This window comes from Monomorium pharaonis, chromosome 4 (assembly GCF_013373865.1).
Source record: "Monomorium pharaonis isolate MP-MQ-018 chromosome 4, ASM1337386v2, whole genome shotgun sequence".
Lineage (NCBI taxonomy): Eukaryota > Metazoa > Arthropoda > Insecta > Hymenoptera > Formicidae > Monomorium > Monomorium pharaonis.
Window position 1 is genome coordinate 3,610,050 of NC_050470.1, and position 21,034 is coordinate 3,631,083.

The following is a 21,034-nucleotide window of genomic DNA, read 5'->3' on the forward strand; positions in this document are numbered from 1 at the left end:
TTTTTTCAACTAAATTTTTTCAGTTCAACTATTTATGTATTTAACTAAAATACTTAAACTTTGATTCAAATATTTATATATTTGATTAAAAATATATATGTGTGTATACTTGAATTAAATAAATTTAATTGAAAAATTTAGTAAAATTAATTTTTTTCTCAGTGCACGATTCTGCATATGAGAGGTTGCATTGCTCGTTAAGAAATGCGGTGCGCTTTTTGCGGTTTTGAAGACCGACCTCTTACAGAGGATTCCCAAAGAGCTCTTCAATACTCCGGTAATTGAGAAACAGCCATCGGCCATCGTAAAACGTAATATAGAAAAATACGCAGTGCCCGCAACAGTTTCGCAGGGAGGCTTTTTCCGTTCGACCGAGAATAACTCACGATCGGTCGGCGATCAGTACGACGGGAGAGGAGGTGAGGTTGAGGACGAGGAAGAGTCTAAAGGCTTGAAATCTAGTCCTTCCGAGAAAATATTTCGCACGAGACCGGCGATAAATCGAATGACTTATTACTGCGAGCCGTGTAATCTCGGACTCACTCGGAGAAGAAATGTGCTACGCTATCGAAAATAGATATGTCGCGGACCAGATCCATTCAAAAACACGACCATGAATTTTACATCAACGCATCAGGCTAAAGCTAACAGATTCTGAATCGAAATTAAATCGGGACACGCGGTCGACGAAGCTGAGGAAAGTAGAAGCTGCCCATTGTTCTCCACTTACTGCACTGATTGATTTACGACTGACACAACGCAACGAAGACGAGTGAAGCAATGATCGATTAATAAAGATCGCAGCATATTGGTAATAAAAAATTTTATGATAATTTCATATAGAAAGCTCACTGATAAAAGTAAAAATAAGATAATTTACGAGTTAACTGATTGCACATTACAATTCTTTACAATTCTTTAGTTACAATTCTTTTTTTACTTAACTGTAACTACACGAAAGTTAATTAATAACCTGTGGCATTTGGAGAATAATATGTTATTTTATATTTTAAATATATTGAAATTTGAGTGTAGAGGATAATAATAGAGACCTATAAAAATTTGTTAAAGCGTTTAATACTGAAGAATTGTCTAAAACGAAAAAAATTTATCGCTTTGCCAGATGACCTTTAACACATGAGCGATGACGGCGAAGGGATATTAATGCCACGGCTCTGTCTCAACGAACCAATAAATTCCGAGTTCAAATCCGGCAGTTTAACTTTAGTGTTGCCGAACGATCACGCGAGTTCAATCGTCGCGCGACATTTCGCTTCAGAATGTTTATCGTGAAACTTTTGTATTCCCGCTAACTTATGATTCCGCATATTTTTTCGCTCGAGTGAAGTCACCTTTAACTTTCTAAATGCGGTCGTTGTACTTTAATCGCATGACTAAGTCAGAGAAAAAAAAATTCCAGAGTGTCAAAATATTACTTCATTAAAACATTATAGATATATTCTTTTACATTTTTTTAAATTTTATTAATTTATATTATATATATATATGTTTAAAAATCATAAATATGTTATCAAAGCACAGTCTAGCATAGTCTAATTAGAATTCTTATTTTTTAACATCTGGTCATTTGATCTTCTTTTACAATTCTAGTGCCGATTTCGACAGGAACGATAAGAAACTTTTCTCAAAAATCGCAACAAGTTTTTTACGGTCAAAACCTGTTTCCGCAAAGAGATTAACGTCATAAAATGTCCTAGAAGAAACCAGTGCCGGACTATGTCGAAACTTTGCCATAACTGTTCGCGACATGTCGATGTTTTTCTGAGAGTTTCTCAAATCGTACGATTTAATCCCGACCGAGCCGTATACGGCTGCGAAACTTCGATCGTCGATCGAACGAAATACAGTTTTGTCGCGGTCGAGCGCCGATGCGCTGTGATGGCAGGTCGCACCGCGGTTGCGGTGATTCTATTATACGTAGCACTGTTACCGAACGTGTCATCCGTAATTATGATTGACGAACCGATTTATTATACGCGTATACGCGTCACTCTTAGCGTAATCAGTTACGCATAAATCACATAAACAACATACTATCCACATACATATGTATATAGGGTAAATTAGGATATAATGGCCATATGGAGAAGATGGCCAATAGCTATAATTTTTCCTATAATAATTGCTAAATAATGTGTTTTGCAATTATTTTCAAAGATAATTAATATTTTTTGCATTTTAGAAAACTATGGTCCATCCATCATACTCGAGTTTACCCTATAGCAAACGAGATGCATGTAGGATACAATCGTTATTTTGGAGGCACCCAAAGCTAGACCTGGGTTAGATTACATGACCGCATTTAGCAAGTCACCAGCACTATTAACACGAATATGACTTTTTGCAGTTATTATAATTATATCTGACACTAGCCTTATCAATGTGAATGTGCGCACCACCATATTGACGATTTCTTACTGTATTTAATCGTGTCGATCGACTAGAAATGTCTGTGACAAAGACGATGCTATTATATAGTCGCGGGAGTGTCGTTCGTTAAATTATGTACACGTCTAAAGTTATTTTCAGATTTCTATATCAGGATAGAATAGCCGGACGAAGTGGCACGAGTTGATAGAAGTCGCCGCGTGCAGAAATCTCTTTAATGCAAGTGTCCTTGAATACTAATAGGCGAGGGTATGTTATATACATACATCTTGATTTCATAATAATTTTATATCAGTAATATGTACACTTAAAAATTTGTAATGAGAGAATAACGACAGTTGTTGTAGTTTAAGTAGATTATGCAGTTATGTATAAAGTAATAAAGACATTTAAGAACCAAACGCATAGCTTAAATCAGCTCATAATTGGTCCTTTGTTGGAAAATAAAGAGTATCTCGAACGAGAAAAATGAGATGTATTCGAAAGATATTCAAACAATAAACAGATATATATTATAAAAATCTTGTTATTGATAATCGCTACTAACATTCGTACAACTGTAATATTTAATATTTCAGTGATATTTTTAACTGAATCGAGATATTTTATACCACGTTATATTAATCATTACGATATCACGTATATTCCAATCGATAGATGTAACGGCCTCCTTTATTCGAATCGTTTGGAATTTCATGGTTCTCTCTCTCGTCAATACCTTCAAGTCGTTGAAAGAAATATTGTTCGTGCCCTTTCATTTCTGAAACGGCTTAGGCGAGCGATAAAGAAAATCATAACGCAAGTAATGTCGCGTACAATCTCACTATAAAATATCGGAAGTGCGTCTCGGCAAAGCTTACCTTGAGGTAGGACGGTGAGCAAGAGGACTATTTGGAGACCGGCGGCGATCGTATTATAAAACTTTATTCGCAACTGCGGTAGACCTCTTGCCTGGTGCGCCATGGCAGATGAATTTTGCAGGCCCAGGTCGAGGCGCGACACCGACTTGCCGATGTTCATCTATCCGGTCCTGACGTGCCCCGTTGTGACCGTGATGCACTGCACAATTTTGCGTGTTCACTTCTACACGCAGCGGTCACCGCCGCGAGTATCGCCCGGTAGCGCTTTATCGCCCGCTGCGTCACTAATTATCATCATCGTGCAGGGTGTCACGAGTCGAGTTCAATTCCGCGCGAATCGTCCGCTAATCGATACTCGATGCCCTCGCTAACGCACCCCCCGACTTCGCCGTCATAACCAAGCGTTCTTCCGCGCGCCTCGGTTGTGCGTATTCGCGAGGTCTCGATCGTTGAAAGGTGGCGGCGTTTTATCGTTTCCAGAGAGAACGCGCTACGTTCGCGCGATGCTGCTTCCCAACGTTTCGAGCATTCTCGCGGGGGATCCTGAAAATAATGATTTCGTACGTGTGAACGACCCCTTCGCACCCACTTTCCACCGCGCGCGGCGTCGTTTCACGGCATGCGTTTGCATTATTTTTTCAATTCACCGAGATTGCTTTCACTTTAGTTAATGCATGCTGAGATACTCGCCGACGAATGCTAATATTTATTATCCTTTCTTAATCATGTGCTAGTTATAAGTCTTAATTCTTTGCATAAAAAACCATGCATTATTCAAAACTTGGTTAGCTCGCGTCAAGATATAATTGTTCTATTAGAAAACATATCACCTAAATGTTTTTTATATATACTACTAAAGCAAAAAGGTGAAACCTTTCAAAACCATGATATTCACAGATTTTCTTCCTATTATGTACATTAAATTTTAATAAACAAATTTTCCTTAAAATTTATACATATAGAAATAAAATTTTGATAATAATATTTGCATTTTTCGGCTGTAAATCAAATCAAAATAACACACAAGGTTCACGCAGTTCAAATATTATTCGCTGTGAGATAGTGAAATAACGCTCATTTGAATGTTACTGTCATTTATTGCGATACTTCTTTCCGATATAGAACAGTTGCGAGAGTCGTTACGGTATCGAGAACTTAGGTGATTTACAAGCGGGGCGGTTGATTTACTATTTCACTATCAGTAAGAAGAGATTTCTTGTATTCCCCTTGGAAAAACGTGCCGCGACTAGAAATGATCGGTTTCGCCAAGCCCCGTTATCATAAATTTTTCATCTTCTTGGTGAGATCGAAAGAATTATTAATATAATTGAAACATATGCAGACTTATAAAGCGATTTAGACCAGAAACACTTTGCGATCGAATAGTTCATTAATATTACAAATTAGAAAACTTCAACTCAATTATTCACTCAATTATTCAAGTAATATTAAATTTAATCAAAATTTCCAAAGATAAAAATATTGTAACTTGTATAATTGTACATGATAAAAAAAATGGATATATTGTCATGTCTTATTATATAGAAAAAATGTCGTTTAAAGAAAGAAAGAAATAAAAAACGTAATAATCTTGCTGTTATTTCGTGCTTGAAAAATATGATACGCGAGAGTGCATAATAGCTCGTCTATATTCTCGCGCATTTATTTTCACATGCAGCATCACCGAATTACACCAATAAGAAGCGTTCTCTATTTCGTAAAAATGTGCGAATTAATTAGCAACCCTTTCCGATCACACAACCGATCAGCCATTGATCACGAGTCTAGCATTACGATGACCTATTTATCGGATTCACGAGGGAGTGCATTAAATGGCACGCCATTACCGCGGTTTCTGCCTATCGACACAGGTAGCAATTTTTCCCATTGTTCCGCACGCCTCAGAGGAGCAACAATGGCGTGAGTTTTAATCTCACAGGAAATGCGTCTGTGGAGTTTTGACGCTGCGACCAGTTGATACGAGAACGTACCCAAGACTATATACGGTATCTTTCATATCGCGCGGTATCATTTATCAGTTACGCGTATGTCGCGGACCCGGAGTTTTGCGTTGCATGCATTTCGCGAACGTATCGCCGGCTCTCGTCGATACGGCGAAGCAAATCTTGCCTCGAAAATTACGAGAGCCCGCGCCAGGTTTACAGGTGTCCGTGGCGACTACGCTTCCTCATTCGATATTAAATGCTCCCGTTTCTCCCCCACGCGGCGGCGTCCATCTCTCTCTCGTTACGAGTACTCTCACCCCGTTCTCGACCGGCACTGGGGCTCACTTCGTTACTCGCTGACACCCACCACTTTGACGATTCAATCAGAATTTCCGGTCGCGGTCGCGAACGAGAAACGACATGTAGCCAAGGATAATTTGTGCGATCTTATAAGAAACATTTTTTTCTCAATATAAAAAAAGCATTCGCCAGAAGAGTCCATAGTAATCTACCTCGCGATATCAGAACTTTACGAGAACTGTGCAGGAATTATGTATCGTCGGCACCAATGGCTGATAAATCCAACAACTAACCGTGTAGTAGCCGTGAACGACGCCGCGATCATGTTTCGCGATTAGCCTCTCGAGCCGCAAGCACGCTGCCGCGAGATTTTCGACCTATCCTCTCTCTCTCTCTCTTTCTTTCTTTTTCTCTCTCTCTCTCTCTTTCTCTTTCTCTCTCGTGGCGAGTTTCGAGGGGCGCGGAGGTGCTCTCGCGATTCCTGGCAGCATCACGGACCTGCGTTCGCGGCCTGGCCGGCAATCGTCTTCCTCGTCTCACTACAGTCCATCGCGCGTTCCATCCTCCCGCGGAGCAGCACTACCACCTCCGCCTCCTTTGCTGCCTCCTACTTCACCGGAGCGCAACACGGTGTTGCCCGGTATCTAGGCAACTTCGCGGAGCGTGGCTGCTCCCTCTGCCAGCAGCCCGTTTCCACGTAGGCAACGAATTCGCCGTTCTCCGCGCCGTTCTTCCCGCCCGCTCTATTTTTCCTTCTTTCCCGATTTCTGCTTTACTCTCGCACTCTCATTCTCTCCCTTTCTCTCGTCGCACTCGTTCTCCCTCAGCACGGATCGCGCGTTCGCGCGAGGGTGCATCCTCGTATATCCGTATTCACCACCGCCGCTCTTCCTGTCCTGTTGCGGCTATCCCTCCTTTTTCTCCGCACTCCCATCCGCCCTCGTCCTCGTCTCACTCTACTGGTGCTGCTTGCTTTGTTCCGTTATCCGTAGTTGCTTTCGTCTGGCGAAGTCGTATTCCTTGTATGCACGTTTCTACCTCGCATCGTGCGCACCGGGTTGAAAGCGAGAGAAATGCGAACGTGGCGAGTAATCCGTAATGATGAGTACCGGCGAGTACGAGCACAACGAGCACGACGAGCACGACGACGAGCACGACGACGAAAGCGAGGAGACGCGCAATCTCCCGTACAGGCCGCACGCACAAGATACGCCGCGAAGTTCGTTCGCCGAACGTGGCAACTCGCGATAGACTGAGAGACAGCGGTTGACAAAAGGAAAACTACGGAAGATGAGAAAAACAGGAGTGAAGAACAGAAATGATGGATAATAAGAAAGGTAAAGATAAAGAGAGAAAAAGAGGGACTGGATACACGGGGGATGGAGAAAACCGCCTCGTCCCTGCGAACGGGTATCCGAACCGGAAACCGAAACCCCTGAAAAAGGAGGCGGTCGGGGTCGTGTATGAGCTGCCGGTCGAGCTCTCGCGACTCGCAACCACCGCCGCGATATAGACGCGAGGAGCGCTCCCCACGATGGCCATAACCCTCCTCCGCCACTTCCACCTCTGGAGAAACCACCCTCTCTGACGCCCCTACCTCCCGTGGCCGCCTCCGGTTCCCACCACGATTTCGCGAGAGGCTGCGGACTGGACCAGCACGCAACCAGCGTGACCCCCACCACATCGCGAGAGTACCAGGGTAGTAGACTCGGGGATGCGAAGACGCGGGGGGGAGAGAGGTACCGCGGGGGCTCGAGGGGGCGCGAGAAGGCGGGTGAAAACGGCGGTCCAGGGGCGGAGGAGAGAACCGGAGGACAGCATCCCCGAAGCCCACCCTACAGATCAATATTGTGCCCACCACCGTGTACCGGAGAACTTGCTCCGTCTCTCTCGAGTAACCGTCGCGCGCCGGATGCCACGTCTCTCTTACTCCTAACCGCTCTCTTGCGAACTCCCGTAGCTCACGGCCGTTGCCGTGTATTGCCAGCTCACTCTGTCTCCCTTTCCTCTCTCCTTCTCTCTCTCTCTCTCTCTCTCTCTCCCTCCCTCCTTCTCCCTTTCTCTGTCTCTTCTTCTCTTGTTCCTTTCTTCACCTATATTCTCGCCTTCCTCGCTCAAGGGTAAGCGTGCGCCAGAATGTACGTTGATTCTATCGTCGCGAATGATGCTGGAGCATGGTCCAAGTCCGCTAAGGGGGATTAGCCTCGGTGGTCGAGATCCCAGGGACGGCATAGTTTCGATGCACGGAGGATGTCGACACGACAGAAAGATAAGTAGAGCGCCGGATAGATGCCGGAGCTTGACGGATAAATCGATTGTTTTCGAACTTGTTGGGAATACGCTTTTAAGACGAGTCAGGATGGATGGTTAATGGATGGACAAAATGTAACTGTATATCTTTGCAGTTTGGACGGTTATTGTATATCAAGTAAAGGTTTTGTAAGAGAAAGCGGCGTGACTTGAGTATAAAAAGTTAATTGAACGCGCTGTGTGCGGTCATGATCTCATTTAAATAAAAGTTTCATGAGTTTATGAATACTTATTATACTTCTGTTTCCTAATTTTGAAAAAAAATTTAATGAAAAGAACTATATACTTCATGTAAACAATTATTTTTAAATTGATTAAAAAATATAACGCTCCATTATATATCTGTAATACACATGCGCGTGCGCAAACACACAGGCGCCCGCGCGCTCGTGTACACACATGTACACACGTGCGCACGTATGTATGTACGTATGTACACAACAATATTATTCTAAAATTATGCATATTATAGTATAATACATTTTAGCTTACCGTAAACACATAATTTTTGTAAAACTGGATAAGAAATATATTATGAAAAATAATCGATACAAGTTATATTAGAGTATAGGCTGTAGGATATTGTTAATTATTTTTCTTATTGATATATTACGAGTAATATATAAAATTGAGTGTAATATAAATCGGTACAGGTAGTTACGTTACCAACAGCTGTTTGCTGACAAGATTGCAGGAAAATCATGCAAGGCGCTTCGGCCAGACGAAACTTATAAATCGATAAAAATAGAAACTCTGCTTTAATAGATTTTTTCGAAATATTCTTTGTTATTTAATAAAATTGTTCGATAAAAAATAAATAAATCATCTTTATAATCTTATTTAAAAGAAATTTTTTGAGACTATTGTTGGTAACCTCTTTCTTCAGAACCTTTACTCTGTGTCATCGGAACATGAAAATGCAGTGTATCCGCAATTTTTACAGTCGATAATGTTATACCGGCCTCTGCACTTATTGTTAAATTCTTACAAACATTTCTCTCAAGAGTACTTTAGTCGAAAAAGGAGATTCCTTGAAGAAAAAAACTCTATATGCGTTTTCTTACAACAAATATTTTCATCACACAATATGAATAAAAATTTAATATTAATCATATGTGAATAAAACTATTTTTGCAATATACTTTCTTCTTTTTTCCATTTGCATAATATAATTTGCTTCAATCTAGCATTTTTAAAGCATGCGAATCGATTTTAATTCAAATTGTTCCACAACCGATTGATTTGATTTGAAATAGATGCAATAACCAAAGGCGATGAATGCAAAATATAATCAATAAAATTTATTTATTCATTAAAGTTATTCATTGATTTTACGTAATAATAGCATGGTTTGAATAAATTAATAATTAATATCTGCATAACTATATCTAATAACACTGATTAAAGTTCTCATTATGCGATGGAACTGCAATTAACAATTTGTAATCATAAATAACAAACTTAGGCAAGTACATAAAATTTAATCATTAGATGTATCTAATCATTAGATAGCCTTATTCTAACCACCATTCTATATATAATTATAACTCATAATTAAACGATTCTAATTGCTATTTTACATATATTTTACGTATAAAGTTTAAATACTCTACATGAATTATGACATAAAAGTTGTAATATACTTAATAGGACATTGTCGATAAAAGTGTCCTTGATAAATCTACGAGTTCTTGATAAATAACGAGCAAAGAGAAAGAGTAGGAGAGCAGAAGGGAGAGATTCAAAGATTCAACGCATTCCTTCATATATACGAGGTCGTTTACTCATTATTATAACTTCCTTAGAAGCCATTACAAAGACGCGCGATGCTTCATTCTAAGATAATTCGGCTGACACAAAGCACACAGCCATCCAAAGTTCATGGAGAGAAGAGAGAGGCGGGCAATTTGCCATACGCTACATTAAATTTCGCAAAAGCGGGAAGCGCTTGCCACGCTTGCTAAACACTAATCAAAACTATGTTTCTAGAGTGTGTCAGGCATCGTGTTTGTTTCCGTACCATTTAGAGCAACATCGAATACAATTACCTGCCTACTCAGTATGCTAATTATCGCAAGACGTCGAGGTGATATATCGTCATCTTGTCCGCGGCAAGATGGTCAAGGCTGAGATTCGCCTCCACGCTTCCCGAAGAAACAATGCGCTCATAAATTCGCACATACCGACAGATTAATCGCGAAAAAAAAATCATTGGGATGCAAATTATTGCGCGCTTCAACCTTAGTCTCTCCATTAGCATTCCCCGAGAACCATAAGTGAATTATTGCAACGACCAATTGTCTAATGATCGAGATACCCATAAATACTTGTAGGAGAAAAGAGATTTCGATGCGGCACATCCATTAAAAAACAGTGAAAAGCACGTACAAATCTATTCATTCGTCTTGGTGATTATCGTGCGACGACCAGCAAGTGGGTCCCTTGTGGTATTACGTTCGGAATGGTCAAGGCTACGGCTGAGACGGACGGACGGACGGGCACGAAGAATGAGCGATGTTTTGTAGAAAGCAGGTATACAAGCAGGAAGGGAAAGGTTGCACCTGGCAACCCCGAGATAGAAGCCGAACTCACGCCTCGCAGGCGCGTCTCTCTCTCTCTCTCTCTCTCTCTACACGGACCGGCCCATCCCACTCTCCACGGTCCATTCCTCACAGCCGGCCGTCCCCGTCCCTCTTTGAGAACCAGCCTGCTGGCCGTGCACTCGCCCAAAATAACAGAAATTGTGGAGAAATCAGCGTTCCCCATGGACCATCCTTGCGGACCATTGTGGCGCCTCGAGGAGCAACGGAGGTTCCTCGTCGAGATGAAACGTTATTGTGTGTCGCCAAGTTTTCGCTTCTTTGGATCGCTCTCGCATCGCCCAGGGATGGTTTGACTTTTGCGCCCTTTTCAGTCTCATTGCACTTTAATGCCGATTGCACGAGGCACCAGGTGTCACGATAGAATCCCCTGACGTATCCCTCGCTCGCTCGCTCGCGCTATCGCCCATGGACTTTTATTTACGACGCGCGACGAATCCAATGCGGAACGCTCGGTTAAATGCACGCGGGGACAAAGTTCTCTCGTGTGTGCTCGAGGGGGTGAAGCAAAACCGCTGGCGATCGACCCGGGGTTCGCTCTCTCCGAACTTTGGGGTCAAACATTCGACGCTGGAAACGTCTATTTGGGTCACTCGGTTTGCGAACAGATCACTCGAAACTTTTGCGCAATTGACGTATCCGGGACGGAATGTGTGCGATCTGTGCAAATATGTGTTTTCCACGCTATACTTCGAACGAAACGGAAATGTTAACGCCTTCGTCTATCCAGTCCGGATGTCGAACCGCGCGCGAGTCCGCGTATGATTTGCAGTCGATACCGTATGTTATAATACGGAATGAAACTTCGAAACTTCAATTTCTGTTATAACAGACGTAGAAAATGAAATTGTTTATGAAATTAAATTACGAAATTACATTTTTAATCTAAATACGTATCATTCAATTTTGTCTAACTAAAAAGTAATGTCCTGGATCAATCAAAAGATATTTTCAGAATTATTTAAACAAATATAGAGTTCGTATTTTTTTAGCGAAAATATCAAGAGGGATTATCGTATCGACACTTTCCAATTTACAAAAATTTCATTTCTTGGTAAGTAAACTTCAACGGAAATTCCTCTTAGAGTAAAATACTTTAGAAAAAGATCAACTGAGAAATAACATTTTATTATTTATATAAAAATTAAAATCGTATAAATATGCAATGTAATTTTACTTCTTTTTACAAATTTTTCTTATAAAAACTTGTATAAAAGGTCTTATAAGAAAGAGAGAACAAAATTGATTAATTGAGAGCGAGAGAAAGATAAATGGATTAAATAAAATCTGGTGCAAAATGTTGCGGTATTAGTCATCAAAGTCAAAGTGGGTTACTTTTTCGAGTTAATCAGTGTTACAATCAGCTCTGACTTCTTACTTACGAGATGATAAATTATTTCGCTAACTTTGCGATGTGTATGCTTGACCGAGTTCGATTATTATAGAAACGGAATATGATTAACTTGGTACTTATACAACGGAGACATTTATGAGCGGTGCAAAAGTATACGAGGAATGGCGTTAACCGCATTTATTCTTGTCTTACTAACTCCTTTCAGCTGTCGCGTGTCACGGCGATAAAGTTTTGCGGGGGCAGAGTACTCCGCATACATTCAGCTTTCTACAAAATTATGCACTATGTCGATGCAGATCTGTCACGACAGGGCTATTTTATTGATTGCCAAGACTTTTCGGTCACGCGAAAGACGCAATTTCAACGTCGCGTCGGCCAATTTCATCGAGAAGATTTATACACAATTCAATAATTAACTCAATTATATCATTCAATTATTACGTTTCGTATCGAGTGACATTTTCGATACATATTTCAATCAAAGTTAAAACTGTGTCAATCGTACGAGTCGATCATCATGTAAAATATATGTAGGAATGAAATAAATAAATATATATTTACATCAATCGCATATAATTGTACAAAACCATTTAGTAATTATACCGCTTAATAACTACATGTCTGCTTTAATCGTAATTAGGAATTCTCGCACAGGTCTCTAATTAAGATGTGTTCAAACTAACATAAATGCCTCGTTAATCTCGCTGATTGTAAGACTTGAAGACGAAAAGGGCGAACCACCTCGAATCTGATGACAAGTGACGAAGAAAAGCATTCGTTAAGAGAGCTCGCTTTTTCTTTTTTCTTCACTGTTTCTTGCAGTGAGTTACGAAGAGGCATAATAGAGAAAAAGAGAAAGAGCGAAAGAGGTCCCTCCGTGCAAAAGGGCCGGGGGTAGTAGAACGCTAAGTAGAATGAGTAGAGAAACGTGTCTCTGTGCGTGAGGTACTCATTTGGGAGAGAACCTCTCTCGTCTCTCTCCTTGCCTTCCTTCCTCCCCGCTATTTCCCCATCCTTCTTTGTCTCTCGCCACGTCTGTATATCCCGGAATACTAATGATGCTGCGAGAAAATCCGCCCGGTAGTAACCCAAAGGTACCTACGGTTACCTGCAAAGTTTTCGCTTCACGTGCCAACTCGCAGGTTCGTACGTACTCCGAAGGCGCCTCGCTAAACGCCGTAACGTCCGTCGCGTTTCATAAATTAGGAGGAACATTCCTCCCGGGAGGACAAACTCGACGTGGAAATAGAAGACGTACTCTGTAACACAGCACGGACCGGTTATGGCCGTAGGGGGAATACGATTGTTTCACGATGGCATACATAAAAGGAGGCGATGCCACGGCAAACGAAGTAGCGGCAACACCTCGCGTGGCTTGTAACGTTATGCCAAATTGCACGAATGGCGTGGTCGCAATAGCTCTGGTTGTATAATAATAATAAGCGAACCCCCTCCCACCAAAATTAATTAACTACCATATGAATTCCAACAGAGTTTGGACATATTCAAGTTCGTTTCCTGTTTTATGATGATAATGCGGGATGTAATATCGAGACGGATATACACATCGTGGGGTTGGCGAATTAGTCTAGCCAAGATTAGCCTCTGATAAAATTACCGTATCGTTTTTATTGCAGAGCGTAACTCTCGTCCTTTTCCTCTTGAGCGGGCAGAAAATAAAAGTAATATCAAGCGGAGTTAAATGTTCCAGGAAATTATTAATTTCTACGAAAATAAGGGATGCCAAGTTCTTGTGATCACCGAATTGGAAGCGACCGTTCTGTTGGATGTGGGACTAATAAACGAGACCCCAACAGTCAGCCCTGACAAAAGGAATCAAACGAAATTTCTTTTTTTTTTTAATCGAACGAACCGCCTGGCAGATTCTTCCGAGAATTTGCCATTAGTCAGCACATTTGTCGACAGAAACAGTTGATTATGCAATTTTTTCTCATGTTATACGTAAGCAAGATAAAACATTTCAATAAAAAAGACCCTGCTAATGTTACACTTAAAATAACGATCTTTTTACGCATCACGACGTGAGTTATCGCAAACCCTCTAAAGCTTAAAAAATGTATAGTCATATCTTAAGTAAACTCGCCATTATTTAAGATAAACTACGATTTAACACAAATGGATTTATTTTAATAATCTCATAAATTTTAATACCATAGAGCATTACTAAAATTATTCTTTAATTTATATTTAATTTCCTCCAACATAAATTAACATAATTTAACGTATAACGTTAAAGTATTTTGTACAAAAAAATGTATGCAGCTATAATGTATTCAAATACACAATTCTAACAAAATTTACAACTGATTTTTAAAAATGAAAATATATTATTAGTTATCAAAAATATTAAAATTATCATCAATCAATTGAACTATTATTTCTCACTTTTATTAAGTTATATAACATTATACCAATACGTAAACAGAATTATATCCGTTTACGGTAGGGTTACCCCTGCGTTCTAGAGTTCTAGAGTTAATCATGGACTTAAGAATTCTCCCAAAACAAACAAAAGTAACTCCAACTTATACGACGAGAATCTCGTTTATGGCTCTCGTAGAACTTAGATGGGCGATTTGCCCGGATGCATAAATAAGAAATGAGACGCATGACGGCACATTTGTCCCGTGAGCGAAAAAATATTCTCGTCTTGCTAACCTGCGCGCGTGCGCAAAGAAAATTTATCAAAAGCCGTTCTGACGGAACTATTCGTTCCCGGAAGTGGTCGGAAACTAGTTCGACATTCAATTTCTCTCCGCGAGACGATTTGTCCATCACCGCCGCCGTCGACCGAGGTGCGACCTCGGGATTCCATATCGTGCCCAACGACTCGTATCCGTCAGGTAAGTTTCGTTCCCAATCCCCCAATCTTTCCGTCTCCCCCTTCTCTCTCTCTCTCTCTCTCTCTCTCTCTCTCTCTTTTTCTCTTCCCCATCTTTCTCACATGAAAACTAAGTACAAAGTATAAGCGGGCTTTAAAAGCGGATGTTTGAACTGCGGAAGAACAGATGAGAAGCTCTAGCTGCTTCTCGCCTAACTATAACGAAATCTGATGAAGTTCGCGCGGATATCGCAAAAACTTTGCCCTGCACTTGAAGTTTTTCGTTCGTTATTGTGTGTACGATACTTTCTATCATTCCGACCGAATGTTTCGATCGGTCGGCCAGAAAGGAGCGCGTAGATACGGCTCTCCGTTATCTTACGTAGCTTATTGTCGAATGATGCTGTGGAACTGACTTGAAAAGTACACTCGCTAGCCGTCGGAAAATGACACGATTGTTTCTCTTTTTTTTCTACTGTTCATCGAGAAATTTCTCCTCCATCGCCTCGGAGATTGTCAGAATAAATTGAAAAAAAAAAAAAGCGCACACGACCACGCTGATTAAGGCGCTTTTTGCGAGACCTGCACGGCGAACAATAATTTTCGTCCAGCCAATTTCGGAGAGAATCTCCATTGTAATCGGCGGTGGTGCGACGCTGTTCATAAATCATGACCGAACAAACGATTTGTAATCTGTACCCGTGGCGCACCAATACGACGGACGTTGCAAATCTATCGATCAATGATGCCGCGATAGCGATTCGCAATTTTAATTTTGACAAGAACACGAGATTAAACTAAATAATTTGTGGAAAAGTATGAAATTTTAAGGATGTATTATTCTCGCTGATTATTCTCCAGTGACAATGATTCATAATTGAGAAGAAATTATTGACGTTTTCTATTTCTGTCATAAAATTTCGTTTTCAGTTTTTGCAAGTGAGCGTCGCGTTATGACGTTCACTGAATACGCTTGTTACTGTATGTTGCTGTCGTGTACTCGATATACGCACGCTCATATGTGATATTTGTAAGGCGTCATCGTATTTCTAATAGGAGCGCATGATATTTTCATGCTCGATATTCGGATTTACCGTGATGCATGCTTGTCCTGTATATACAACGCGCGCTCTTTCGGCGACGGTGAATCGATTGGACACCGTCGCCTCGCCTCCCGCGAAGTCATAGTAAATAGCGAATAGCAAGTCGAAATTTCGAGGCTAGGACGGCGCAGAAAAATATGCGATGGAAAAACTAAGAATCGGCAGAAAATTTTAATTAAAATCCCGAATCTGGGTTAAAAGAAATTTAATTAAAAACAAGAAGAGTAGAAATCAAACGTTATAAACGGCCTCTCGCGAATCGCAATTTACTCGCAGTTATTTATTTATATTTAATTCTCACGGTAACGAGACCTCGCGATATTAAATCCGTCGGCGCGTCCGATGCGCGACAAGTACGAACGGAAAAATATAAACGTGCGCGTCTGGTTAATGAGCTATCGATTTCGGCTAGGGAGAGGCACCGTTTTGCGATTTCATATGCGCGGCAATGTGTCAGCGATCAATCACAATTACGAGATCGTTTGCCGATGCGTGCAGAGTTGCGAAATATCATTGCGAGAGTTCATCGAGCGAGCGAGCGAGCGAGCGAGCGAGCGAGTGAGCGAGATATTACTAGCGCCGGTGGAACCTTCGCAAGAATGTAACCAGCCGGTATGACAAATCGTCTACATGCCATGCGCAAATCCAATTTTACGAAGCACGATCCCGGTGGATGGAAGTGCATCGGCAACGCCGGGGGACGCCACGCAATACGCTCGGTCTCAGGCATGACGGCGGCTGAATTCCGCCGGGAGTGCAAGCTTTTGGCGACTTAGCCAGGCAACCCTGGTCGCCCTTGGATGGCGGAATGGGGGGATGTATATACCGGCGAAGTCGGCAGGGTGGCACGAGATACCCTCTCGAGGACGGAGAGCGCGTTGCGAGCTAGCGATGGGAACGAGACGACGCAAACAATGTTCGCGGGAGTGTTTTATGATTCTGTAAGCCCGGGAATTTCGACAATCTTGAAAATCACGCGGAGGATATTGACAGTGCGAAAAGTCGCCTGGAAGAGTCTTTTGATTCCATCATTCTTCCTGACATCGCGTCAGGAAAATTCCGTTGACTTTTGAAAAGTTGGGAAACGTCCAAGCAGAGACTTTGAAGATCTTCGATCGCCCAAGTTTGTTGACATTGGCAGAATTCGGGGGTGGAGTGCGCGCGCGCCGCTATTGAAAACTTCGTAGCTAACAGCGCGGATGAAAAATCGCGAACGCACCGTCTGGAATCTCGAATCTGCGCTTGGCAGTCGACGGTACCTATTCTATGCCATCGCCGTGCCGATGATACGGTCCCTAGCACCTTCGTCCTTCGAGGATTTTTCGTGAAAAAGAATCGTACGGAAGCAACGTTGATCATCGACGCCGCCAGGGTGGCATGCAAAATGTGCAAAATGTGTGTTCCTACAAATAACTATCATTTTTTTATGGCCTCTATTCGAGCCTTTGCACATAACGGTCCTTTGACTGCTGCGATGGTGTGTACGCCGCACGACTATAATTCTTCTCCCGGGGCGACCGCCCGGCCATGTCGGGCGAAGGTTAACGGTCAAATTCTCAATTTATGTTAATAATTAAGAGTTTTCAAGAACAAAGAGAGCCAAGCATAAATCACGCGCGGCAACAATCGCTGTCTTTGTAACGTGAGAAGATATACTGAAGCTACGTAATACCCGTATACGACGTAACATCATCCCCAATTGTGTTTCAATCCGGAAATGCATCACGACGTCCAACAATGCCGAATAAAATAAAGAAAATGGCTTCCACGTACTACCATAATTTACTACGTCAAAGCGATAAAAATACCGGCGAGAAAAAAGCGAGAAGAAAAAAATGGCAACGTTCCGTAAAAAAGGAATAAAATAACGTGGCCGCTTTCGCTCGCAAATCTCCCAATTGTAAAGGCACAGATGACGAGCTTTGTCGCGCCATTTTGCGCCCGCTTTTGTATGCGACGAGGCAAGACTGTTGTGTACAGTTAGGTAATAACTACGAATGTGCATGGCCTTATCCCGGCGGTAAGTACTTAATGTAAATGATTTTGCCAAGTTTCTCGCGGGACAAAGAGCGCAGGCGTAGTTTCCAAACTCGCACGCCGCGCGGAAGTTTCTCTGAATTTTAATGAAAAATGGAAACGGGTATCGCACGCCGGCCGTATTTGCGTTACGGATGCTGGTTGGCGACGGGGTAGTGTTAGAAGTCGCGATAGTGATGGCGGTACGGCGATGTGATGCTGGTAGTAAGGGGAGCGGGGGTTGGAGGAAGGGGATTTGTTCGAGGAACAAACCCGGCTCTCGTTCGGTAAATTGTTTGAGATTATCGCGCATTACTATCAATTAGCATCTGCGCATCGTGTACACGTTATTCCGCGCGTATATATATATATGTGTACACCGCGGAAAAAGGACGGATGATGGCTCTCTGGTGGAATGCAGGGCCGTCCTTTGCCGTCGGGGGATCGTAACGCACGCCGCACGTGCCGACGTATTCTCCTGAGATTTTATTTCGTACATTCGCGATATTATGGGATTTGGATCTCGGTACCGTACGAGAAGGCTCTTTCACGAGTACTCGCAGGATGGAATAAAATCTCGCGGAATATTCGACGCACGCGGTATTCGCGAATTTTAGAGAATTAATTTTACGAGGACCTATTTGACTGTGAAACAATTAGCGCTCCACACGCTGTGCCTCGCGTTCCACATAGTTTCTCAATCTCTACAAGATTTTTTTTCACTTTGCTCATGTACGTGTGCTCACAATAATCTGTTACGCCATAATAAAATTTCTACATTAAAAACTATTTCATAAACATAAAAATACATAGAGAATGCCAACATATCGGCATAGGCCTCCTATGCCGCCTATATCGGCACCCTCTTATTTCTTGAAAACTAACTAAATTATTAATACATTGCACTGTATTAATATTGTTAAAAACATAAGGTATTTAAATAATGGACCAAAATATTTACATTAAAATCAAAGGTTTCTAAAAATCCTCGTATACATTAGATTGCAAATATTTTATACAAATAACTCGTGTTGAAGGAAAAGAAAAGAAAAATGTAACCTAGTTTTGGACCAGTTTTGACCAGTTTGAACCAGTTTTGATGCTCAATTTCTTTCAGACGTTTATTTAGTATTATACAAACTGTTATATACTGTCTGATCTATAGAAGACACTTTTAAGTTTACATTTATATTTTCAAAAATTAATTATTACTTTAATTTTGATGAAAAACATAGTGAAATGTTCGTAATTCCATGGTTCGCGAAAAACTGTTTACTATAGTAAATTTTATTATAAACTTTTCTCCGTGTACATTTAGATCCAGCGAATTAAAAGCGGGAATCAATTAACATATTAACGAATCACTAAGCAATTGTTAAACTTGTTTTCTTTTGGCGCTGAACGCAGCCATTTCTATACAACGTAATTACAAAACATTATCAAATAATGCACGAGAGAACGATTGCTCCGTTACACATGCGTGCAACGGATGTAACAACTGCGTAACGACGTGTGCAATCATAAGGAGACTGTCGCTCGAAAACCGGGCAGCGCGCGCGCGCGCGAGCGTATAAATCCAGTTTGCGTAAAAGGAACGTAAATCGTTTTAAAGCGCGCAATTTAACATACGGTTTATACGAGCGCGAGGTATGTTTCAAAGGTAGACGTACGGCCACCCCGTTTGTCCTCGGTTAAATCGCGTTCGCAATCAGTCGCCGCAATCGTCGCGATCGACGACGAATTATGGTCGCGCCGGCCCTGCGACATGAAACCCGGAGGGTGGCGGCAATTACACCCCGCAGGGCCGCACTCGCCCGAGAATATACATCTGCCCTCTCTTTCCCCTACGTGGCCGATGAAATTATGTGTGTAATAGAAGTGCAACGCGCTCGCAACTGTAGCGACAAAAACGATGAATCTCGATGAAAGGATTACGGGCAATTGTCTCGTATTTAACCCTTTAAACGGAGGAACGGATGCGACACGCATTTTGCAAATTTGCACATCGATACAAGATTCATCACCATAAAAAAGTAATTTCACAAAGATACTTGCATATGCCAATGGTTTTATATACAAAAAAGATATTATTAAGCAATTCGTTAAAAAATATTTTCATTTTTACGTGACTATTCGAATAGTTCACTGTAAATTTCACACTCGAAAGACTGCCTCTTTCGTCGGTAATGCTTCCAAAGTAATTAATTGCCATTAAAAAAAAAATTGTATTTTTATTACCATGTTATTTCTAGTTGTTTTGAACGGGAAAAAATTTCACGCGGAATAAAAGGGAAACGACGCGGCCGTGTATGAATTCCATCCTTGTGCAAATATCTGCATCAAATATTGTATCGAACGTGAGAAAACATGATAGCACGCCGATTCCAATCTAATGTTTCACGCCATTTATTGGATAACTGAGAATCGTTCATTTAACCGGGACACGATGGCAAGATTCGCATCGTGTCCGTTTGAATATAATCGTTAAGTTGTACAATTAATCACTGCGCGAGAGAAATGCGAGAAAATACAGGAAATGGCGCGAAGAGAACTTTCGTTACTCTCATTCATCATCACAATTGATTATTACACTCGCTCCTTTGTTTTCAGAACGTTCTCTTCGTAACGGCTAATTGTCTTTATAATTCGCGTTTATCCCTTTGAAGTCGGGACGGTACGCTATTATTTGAATATAGCGCGTGCAGAAAATGGAAATGCACATTACGTAACGGCCAAAAGGGGCTCTGATTTGCAATAATTATTCAACAGTCATTTAATTATGTATATTTAAACGTTGTCAATTTGAACCGAATAAATAATGAAAATCTACGCTGACGACTCCTTGAAAGCGATAATTAATACTTTACACGGTACAAGAGGGAAAATCATTATGCGGTTCGATAATTGAAACAAAATTGTGATGTATCGCAGCAAAAATACGGATTTTTCGTGTGAATTATTATTTCCAAACATACGTGTAACTTTCGCTTTTATGAAAGATGACAGACGCTTGTACAAATTTGGAGCTGAAAATGTATCTGGGGCACTTACCTTGTTGTCCTCGCAGCTGGAGATCTGCAACATGTAGCGTCCGTCCATCGAGCCTGCACAGACAAAATTGTATTCTTAACTTGAGAATTTTTCTCTTGTTTTTAAATTTTCCCTCTTATCCATCAAACAATTCAGACATGCAATATTGTTATTTGTTTTTATTGTACTTACGATCGACGAAACACAGCATGCGCATTGCACGATGAAAGTGATTACATTTCCTTTGAATTTGTGGAAAACCAG

General features: G+C 41.3%; 1 protein-coding gene and 1 long non-coding RNA gene across 4 annotated transcripts in view; both read right to left on the minus strand.

Moving 5' to 3' along the window:
• Positions 1–7,054, minus strand: part of LOC105835220 (neuronal acetylcholine receptor subunit alpha-7) — a 236,248-nt gene extending 229,194 nt beyond the window's left edge. Inside the window, exons 1-2 of one of the 3 annotated variants that reach the window (XM_036285954.1) lie at positions 5,728–7,054; positions 3,270–3,812 (exon numbers count right to left, since the gene is read on the minus strand). In XM_036285954.1, coding sequence (XP_036141847.1) covers positions 3,270–3,429 — 160 coding nt within the window. In that variant the 5' untranslated portion in view covers positions 3,430–3,812; positions 5,728–7,054. The remainder of the gene's footprint in view (positions 1–3,269; positions 3,813–5,727) is intronic. The other 2 variants (XM_036285955.1, XM_036285953.1) reach the window with 2 other exon arrangements.
• Positions 7,055–13,642: 6,588 nt separating this feature from the next.
• On the minus strand, positions 13,643–21,033 carry LOC105829434. Its single transcript, XR_004963019.1, has 2 exons — positions 20,963–21,033; positions 13,643–20,844 (listed from the first exon to the last, which is right to left on the minus strand). It is a non-coding gene; the product is annotated as an uncharacterized LOC105829434 (long non-coding RNA).
• Between the last annotated feature and the right edge of the window lies 1 nt (position 21,034).